We start from the raw sequence: 9,270 nt of genomic DNA on the forward strand, positions 1-9,270 counted from the left end.
ATTTTTTTTCTTGTTTGCCTCCTCCAAAAACTAGGTGCATCTTATGGTCTGGTGCATCTTACAGAGCGAAAAATACGGCAACTCTTTATTCAAAGAAATAAGACAGCTCAGGAGGTCAGGCTTAGTGAGCACAGCAACTCTTCCCGATTTCTGAATTTGGTTTTCACATACGCTTACCTGAAAGGGCAAAGAAGCAATGTGATCCTTTCCTTCAATGCTGTGGATATTTATGCAAGAGCTCTGTAATATACAGATACACTTTTCTACTACTTCGGTGCTATCTGAAATTGGGGAACAAATAAGCATAATTTAATAACCTTCCATTCAGCTACCCTTCTCCCAAAACCAGACTGTATTTCACAAACTTGGTTTTGGGGGAACTATAGCATATTGCAACAGATGGTGCATTTCAAGCTGGATTATTGATTACTATTGTTTCTCATGTTTGTGCCTGCAAGCAGATTTTAAGCAACTCGTGTGGAGGGGAAAGTGAGGCATACGTATTTAAAAAGAAAGTTAATCATTTCCAGACTTCCAAATGAAGCATAATAAAAATGAAACGTACCTTCCGTTTTGTCAGACTTATCCTTGGGTATAGAGAAATCACACCACAATGCCTGAAACAAAATAAAAATATTCAGCAGGAAGAGTAAACCAGGTCTGGCTATCGGAAAGCTCATTATTTGAAATCTCAGTTATCTAACTGATATTATTTAACACAAATAAATTTAAGTGTTACTTAACACAAAGAATTATACCAAAACTCACTACACGAACAGCTGATTCAGATATCTGAACAGCCAGAGTTTGCCCACGTCTTCATTTGCGTTTTGCTGGTCGGGGGCAGCCATTTCAGGCAGAAACCATGGAAATTCCACTTGCATTTACTATTTGCAAACTCCATCTGCAAGTGCCTGTGCTTATTTTATTTCATTTACTTCCTTCAATATATAGCCAGACCTTCCTCTTTTAATTATCCGAAGGTGGGTTACAATAAATACATAACACATCTGAGTCAGGACAACAAAAACATTTTTTTTAAAAAGTAAGAGAAGAATTATTTCCGCAAATATAATACCACACCAGGCAATACTGGCAAAATGACACAATCCACACACCAGAGCATTTCCTGTGTAATACACTCTTTTCACCTAAGTCACAATCTCCATTCATTTTTCATTCTCCTACCCCGCCTTATTCCTGACGGGATTCAGAAAACATTTTATAATCCTAACTATACTAATGAGTATACAATAAAAATGCTCCTCTCTGCCCCCATCATATTATTCTCTCCCCATCCAAGTAGTGCTGGGAGAGACTCCTGCCTGAAACCCTGAAGAGCTGCTGCCGTTCAGAGCAGACAATATTGATGCAGATGGACCTGACGTGGTATAAGGCTGCTTCCTATGTTGCTGCTTGCTTATATAAAAAGACCACACAACCCGAACTCCTGCATATCTGACTGGTCGTCTGCGCCACTGATCTGTTAGTTTCTGTTTGCCACTGTGCAGCTGCTTAGAGTCACACGGCTGTTTACATTCCTGGGCTTCCAGGCTGTTGGAAGTCTCACAGAAGACGAGAGACGGATGTGATGTTAGTGGTTTCCTGTTCCTTTGTTCCTTTCAGTTGCTCTCTGCTTTCATAGAGAGAGGATGTATTTTTCTTTGCTGTCTGCATAGCGAGAAATAAAACTCTTTAGCCATGTAGCCATAAATCTCATCACTTCCCTGTGCTGGAAACTCTGCTGAACGGGAATGTGCCTGAGGCCTCATCAAAGGCTCAGGTCATTAATTAATGTTGGAGGATAAGCTTTATCAGCTCGGTCAAATGGAGATTCCGACAAGATCCCCCACAAGGCTTTCTCCTAAGCAAGTGCAAGGATAATTCTGGCCTCGGTTTCATATGCAACTTGCAGCTAAACAAGCTAAACCATGCCAGTTTCCATACCTGCAAAACAGGGCTGTCCACCGTAAACGCTTTGTAAACTGCAGAAGCTTGGCTTTTACTCCCTCTGCTCCAAATGACCATATTGCCGGCCACGTAAAGCTCTTCATCGTACTCGACTTCTTCACCAACATCACTAATGCCCTTCCTTAGCTGCCAACTTTCCTGAAAGGGGGGAAATGAATAAGAAATATTAGCAAATGCTGCGTATTATGCTTATTGGTGTGATTATTTTTCAAAGACTATCTAGTAGGGAACAGAGAATGGCCCTAGCTAGCTGTAGTTGCATTAGGCCGATCTTGCCCTGATCAGTAAAAGTTGAACACATTTCAATTTGCATGGCCAGAAGGAGCATTTCTCTTTGACATCTGGTGAGTGATCCACAGGGCGGGTGCCACCACCGAGAAGGCCCTCTGCCTGGTTCCCTGTAACTTGGCTCAGTAGAATGCGTCCTTTTATTTAAAATGCATCTCTGGGTTATTTGTGGGGCCTGCCTAGTGTTTTTACATGAGTAGAATGTGCACTTTTATTTAAAATGCATCTCTGGGTCATTTGAGGGGCACAGGAATTTGTTCTTCTCCCCCCCCCCCAAAAAAAAAATATAGTCCGGCCCTCCACAAGGTCTGAGGGACAGTGGACTGGCCCCCTGCTGAAAAAGTTTGCTGACCCCTGACCTATCTGTTCATGTTATTAATGTTCCTTGAGTGTTCACTCATCAATAAAATATCAAAATGTGTACCACCTATTCCTATGACTTAGAAACTATTTTAACAGGCCATTGTATTTTCCGATCACGTCTTCTCCTCTTCCCTTCCTCACCGGCTGATCATTTTGATTCAGAACCATAGAACTAGCAGGGACCACCAGTCCAACCTCCTGCAATGTAGGAATCCTTTGCCCAACCTGGAACTCGAACCCTCAACCCGTAGATTAAGAGCCTCATTCTCAACCAACAGAGCTATTCCAACAGCACATTGGCACATATGCTTTGTCTGGTTTAAATACTGACGCCAAAGGCAGCTCTACCTTGTGTTTCTCGTGGATCGTAACTTCCTGAAGGGATCCCACCAAACCAGCCGCTCCGTCCGACGACCAAAGTTCTGAGGCTGGTTGCAGCTGCCGAAGTTGCAGGTTCAGCGCATTCGGGTGGTGCTTGCAGTGGTCACGGCCAAAAGGGACAAACTCCTGCAAATCCCCTGCTGCAATCATCATTACCCTCTCTTCATAGATGTTCGACATGAGTTCCAAATATCAACATTATTTCTGAAGAAAGACCCAATATAGAAGCAGAGGTGGTTTCAAGTGTGACTTTTTCAGCATGCGCAATACTTCGACTCTCCCTTATTCGTTTGGCTGCCCTCATTTGTCATTAGCATCACCAGTGCTTCTTTGGTTTAAAAAATAAATAAAGGTGCCGGTACTCATATTGTGATAGAAGCGCCCTGTATACCTGAAGAATTGTCTCCACCCTCATCGTTCAGCCCAGACATCCAAATTGGCCCTTTTATTGCACTGAAAATTATCAACCTACACTGAAAATGCTTGAATCAACTGGAGCAAGCTTTTGTAATGGAAGTGAACTGACTTGTAACAGATGCTGTGTATTAAAGGAGTATCTTATGGTTGACAGAGTAACCAACTGCACAGTCCTTACCATGTATCCTTAGAAATAAATCCTACGGACTTCAATAAGCTCACTCCTAAGCAACTGAGGTTAGGAGTGCAGCCTAAGTTAAGCACTGACTCCAAGCATATGTTCTAGGTTACACATTCCTCATAGAATTGTAGAGTTGCAGGAACCTCAACTGACGCTTACATCACAGGCAGCTATCCAACCTCTGCTTAAAAACATCCAAGGAAGAGGATCCTTGGAATAACACACCACTTGGTGTGTATCTTGTCCTTTGGACATATGATGAATGGGCAACATAAAAAATAATAATAATCTTGTGGTTATTTGGGGAACCCAACTCAACAAAATTCACAGTGCACATCCTCTTATGTGTTTACAATTGGAAGTCCAACTGAACTCAACAGCACTTACTCCCAAGGCAGGCTTTGGTGTTTCTTATGCTTTTTACGAATATCCCTGTCCTCACACAGGGTTGTTGTTGCCGTGTGCAAACCCAATAAGCTTGACACTTGTGCCTCCCCCCCCCCCCCTTTTCCATACATCTTGCTTGAGGAGCCCTGGCAAGAAGAAAACTGGAAACCCCAATTGGAAAAGAAAGAAAACACAGGTCACTGGGGTGCTTTTCTCCACCAAAGCGATTGCTTTTTTATTGTTATTACGGTATGCATTTTTTAAAATTGTAAAACACACACACACAGCTTGCAATCTCAAGATGAAGGGCAGTATAAAAACTGAATGATAATAAAAGCAATAGCAATAACAACCACAATATAGCCAATATTTAAATTATTGTTGTTATTATCAGGACATGGACAATTATTATTAGGTCATGGATTATTATTATTATTAGGACATGGATTATTATTATTAGGTCATGGACAATTATTATCATTATTATTAGGGCATGGAAAAATCACCCTGCCCTCCTCCGGGATCGATGAGACGGGCGAGGCTGCAACCCCGCACACCTCTTTGCCCGGGAGGAGAGCCATGTCAGCCCGGCGGCTTCCTCACGCGCGCAGGGCACGCGCCTCGAGCGCGCGGCGGGGATGCAGATGCGCGCGCGATACGGAGCCCCGATTCCGCGCCGAAGGAAGCGAGCCGCGGGAAGGGATGGGTAACGGGTCCAAGGGAGGCAGGAGAGGCTGGGCTGCCGGGGGGGCACCAACAACTGGCTGACGAACCTGAGTGACACAGGAAAGCGCGGTCGGCTGCGGGCCGGGCTCCAGCGGCTCCTCCCGGTGTCTCTTGCCTGGGTAGCGGCGGGCGGGCGGGCAGGCGGCGCGGTCTCCCTCCGAAGTTCTCTCAGACGGGCGCCGCCATCTTGGGACTCCCAGCACCGCCCGCGCGGAAGGCCGAGGGCGGGACTAGCGCGGGGGACGCCGCAAACTGGCCAGGGGGGGAGAAGCGCGGGAGTGGGGGGTTGGTGGCGTTGGGGGTTTCCCCAGCTGCTAGGGCAGCAAAGAGAGGGCAGGGCAGGGCAACAGTCCCTGGAGAGGGCACGAGGACCAGTGACTAAATAAAAATAATAAAAAATTGTCCAGAAATTTCCTTGTAGAGAAATGTGCATGCACACGAAAGCTTATACCAGAACAAACTTTTTTTTAAATATATTATTTTTATTAGTTTTTTAATATATTATTTTAAACAGTAACTAAACATACTTTTACATCTTATTCACATTTTTGACTTCCATCAATCCTGTCTGAAAATTTTCCAATCTAATCTCTCAGTATGCAATTCTTATCTTCCCTATTACATTTCAAACTCATAACCAATATCTCTATCTTTTTCTACTTTGTAACACTTCGTATATTTCTCCTTACAAAACGTCTTGTAGCCCTACTAGCGTAATTTGTTGATTACAGTTGCTCTTCAAATAATTCATATACTTCTTCCAATCTTCTGTAAATCTCTGGTCCCGCAGGTTTCGAATCCTTCCTGTCATTTTGCCCCATTTCTGCACAGTCCATTAATTTCGTCTGCCATTCTTCTTTCGTCGGAATTTCTTCTTGTTTCCATTTCTGGGCTAACAATACTCTTGCCGTATACCAGAGCAAACTTAGTTGGTCTATAAGGTGCTATGGGACAATTTTTTATTTTATTTTTATTTCGACTGCATCAGACCAACACGGCTACCTACCTGAATCTAAGGACTAAATACTTTGTTTCTTGCTGCTGTCAGATGAGCTTCATCAGATCAGCTGTGCAAAACAATGCAAAGCGGGGTGGGGGGAGAGAATAGGGATCAAAGCGACTAGGAACAGCCAGGGATTTGTATTGGGGCAGTTTTATAGATTGCATGGTGTGTATTTCAGTGGTCTCGTTGCACATAGCCCATAAGCCTGTGGTTGATGAGTGTAGCCTAGAAATTGCACAAACAATTAAAGGGGACACAGAGAACATATCTGCAATTTCTATGGCAATCAGAGGGAGGGGGTCGCACACACACACACACACACACACACACTCCTGTCCCACCAACCATTTCTCAGTCCTACTATGCTGATTCAGCAGTGTCTATCACACCAAATGTAACTGACCCATAGGATTCTAGGAACTGCAAACAGGTTATATGTGCCTTCGTTGTCCATGAAAATCTTTCAGTGAAAACAATTTTTAAAAAAGAAAAACAGGGTGCTGGCAACTGGGTCAAAACACTGGCACCTGGTGGTTAAGATGGCTATCCCATTACAGTATATGCACACTTAACTTGCTAGTGTCATTGAAACTCAGTGGACCTTACTTCAAAATAGCCACATACATAGTATTGGGCTGCTCCACATGCAGGTGGTTGAGTCCTGAGGTGGTGGCATAGACTGTTCCACTTCAGGCTTCAGGACGCATATCACTTATTTAATAAAAAAATAAACACAGGTACTTTAGGAGAAAAGGTCTCCGTGTTATGGATACTGCAAGATGGGAAGCCATGGGAAATTAACCTTGCCAATAGTTCTTGCTATTATTTCTTATCCCAGTGAGGCCATAAGATCTTCTCCATATAGTTCCTCATTTGAGAAAGGAAAACTCAGTACATATTCAAAGGTATTCTTATTATGTCACATGCTGCCCTGTTGAGTCCTGGAATTGAGAGCAAGGCCCAGGGCTATGTTCTGTGGAGTTCTGGCCCAAAGTAAACCAGCTGCAAGCCCAGTGACACAAACACACTGAGGTGTGAAGGTGGCAGAAGTTTGCCCGAGAGTTGAAAGATGATGTAATGGCTGGCTGCAGCCCTAAATATAATACTCCACGGAAACCGGAGAACCTTTCTTCCAAGTAACAGCCTAATTCTATGCAGAATTAGGTACACAGATTTCAGTTGTCATTATCTGTGCCTAAAACATCATTGGACCAGGCAGAAAAAGGGTCTTGAGTTCAGGTTGTAAATACAACCGATCTAGAGAATAAGAGGGCCTTGAATGGTGACAGAGTTCAGCATTCCTGGGCACCTACTGAGCCTCATATCCCAGTAGAGGGCCCACTGCCAATCCCTGGAGCATCTCCTTGCTGTTGCTACCTGTTCAGTTGCCCTCGCCAAGCAAGCCAAAAGGTGAGAGGAGCAGCAGCCTCAGCCTGGAGGTGGTGCTGGTTGAGCCCAGAGGGCTTTGGGGAACCACAACAGCCATTGAGGCTAGTGGAGTCACCTTTTCCTCACTCTTCAGAGTAACTGATCTGTGTTGTGTGATCTTGAGAACTAGCCACCATCACAAGCCTGGGCATAATGGCACCAAACTAATGGCAATTACCATGCAGATGCTGTAGTCACATCTCAGTGCCAAATGCGCCCTCAAATATGTGCTGAGATAGCACTGCCTGATCCAATGAGCTTAATTGCTCACACATCAGCTCGTAGGATCAGCCTGATAGAAGTCTTTCCCCCCATTTGAAACAAAGTACTGTAGAGTTCTCTCCTTGCTTTCAATAGCGCATGTTGCTAACTTGAACAGTGGTTGTCTTGGTGTTCCAGTAAATGGCTAACAAGCACACGTCTCGAATTTCAACATACCCTGGAACCAAGTTCTCATTATTTTCCTGGACACTTATTAGTCCAAGTTACTTTCACCAAGTGGAATACAAAAGCCACAATTATGCAAGCGTTTAATAAGGCTCAGCTGTGTAAAAACCCTCTTCGTGGTGACAAGTCCCTGGAGTGGACCCAGCAAGTTAATATGCCAAGCAATGTCCGTTGTAGTTTGTGAATGGGACTCTGGCTTCTCATTGAGAACGTAGGGGCGGAATCTATTCAGGTGCTCAGCCCTAGTGAACAATACGTTCTGTGACTGTGCTCAAAATATAGTCATTGTTTTGCTGATTTTTTTAAAAAAGTACCCTGCTCCCCTTTCCAATGCTCCCAACTTACACAAATATAAATACCACATTCACATTAATTAAATGAGAACTGAGTATTCCACTTTTTGGGAATGGGAAGTTTGCATCACACGTTACTGAAATCAAAGAATAAAATGTCACTCCTTTCTTTCTACATCCAAAGCTTTGTTGCTTAGCCAAATAACGTCACCAGTTATCCAGATAGTACAAAAAAAAAAGAAATGGAATACACAAATCAGCATATCATTAAAATGTAACCTAACACAATCCATTGCAATATCCAATATCTTGTTAATAATATAGCAGAAAATATTATATAGTACTATATATTACAGAAATGGGGGTTTTCTAAGTCCTTGTGAAAATCCATCGGCATTTGGGTGTGAATTTCGGCTAATGTACACAAGTTTCTATGCAAATGTGCCTAATATATACATTTCTTGCAAAGCAATTTCCCTTAATAAAAGGGTTTTTTTGTATGGCATTTTCACTAATACATACATTTAAGGATCTCTTTACATAACTTGGTTGGAGAAATGCACTGCAAGATGCAGAGAAGCGCAGATTTTGAAGCGTGGCTGTATTTTGATGCTCAGATTGATTCAGAAAGTGTGATTCAAGTAGATTCACCTTTAAATGTAAACTGAAGCCCCCTCCCCCCCAAAAAAAAATCCTTAGCAGAAAAGCACACTTAGTGACTGCTCTTCCGCAATGGAATTTTCATCCCTGGAGCCTGGCTAGTCCAATGTTGTTATCTAATCACCAGACTGTTAATCTCTTCTCAGGAAGGCAACTCATTTCACTTTGATGCATTGCTTTTAATTAAACTCTGGTGCCAAGCCAACAGATGCAGACTTTAAGGAGCATATCCGCTCTTTGAACAGCCACATGTTGAAAATAAGTGATGAAGTAATGACAAGCCAACTGTATCTCCAGTTGGTGGCAGTAGGTGTCAAGCAAACTTTTTTTTTTTAATTTCAGAAGTGATTACAATAGTGCAGTCTCACATTGCAGGAGCTGCGCAGGAGTAACTCGTAAAAATAAAACCCCAGCTTCCAACAGAACTCTTTGTTAACCTGAGCCTTGAAATGCAAGTCTTTTTAGAGGACTCCCAATCTGGCCATATGGGACGCGGGTGGCGCTGTGGGTAAAAGCCTCAGCGCCTAGGGCTTGCCGATCGAAAGCTCCCGTTGCTCGGTCCCAGTGCCTGCCAATCTAGCAGTTCGAAAGCACCCCCGGGGGCAAGTAGATAAATAGGGACCGCTTACTAGCGGGAAGGTAAATGGCGTTCTGTGTGCGGCTCTGGCTCACCAGAGCAGCGATGTCACGCTGGCCACGTGACCTGGAAGTGTCTGCGGACAGCG

General features: G+C 43.7%; 1 protein-coding gene across 13 annotated transcripts in view; it reads right to left on the bottom strand.

Annotated features, from left to right (window-relative positions):
• Positions 1–4,946, bottom strand: part of ANAPC1 (anaphase promoting complex subunit 1) — a 57,450-nt gene extending 52,504 nt beyond the window's left edge. For 8 of the 13 annotated variants that reach the window (XM_083432903.1, XM_083432902.1, XM_083432901.1 and 5 more), the window contains exons 1-5: positions 4,762–4,946; positions 2,971–3,207; positions 1,948–2,109; positions 566–617; positions 178–281 (exon numbers count right to left, since the gene is read on the bottom strand). In XM_083432903.1, the coding sequence (XP_083289029.1) occupies positions 178–281; positions 566–617; positions 1,948–2,109; positions 2,971–3,183 (531 nt within the window). In that variant the 5' untranslated portion in view covers positions 3,184–3,207; positions 4,762–4,946. The remainder of the gene's footprint in view (positions 1–177; positions 282–565; positions 618–1,947; positions 2,110–2,970; positions 3,208–4,761) is intronic. The other 5 variants (XM_083432900.1, XM_083432910.1, XM_083432906.1 and 2 more) reach the window with 1 other exon arrangement.
• Positions 4,947–9,270: the final 4,324 nt, after the last annotated feature.

This window comes from Podarcis tiliguerta, assembly GCF_965153285.1.
Source record: "Podarcis tiliguerta genome assembly, chromosome: 3".
NCBI classification, from domain to species: domain Eukaryota; kingdom Metazoa; phylum Chordata; class Lepidosauria; order Squamata; family Lacertidae; genus Podarcis; species Podarcis tiliguerta.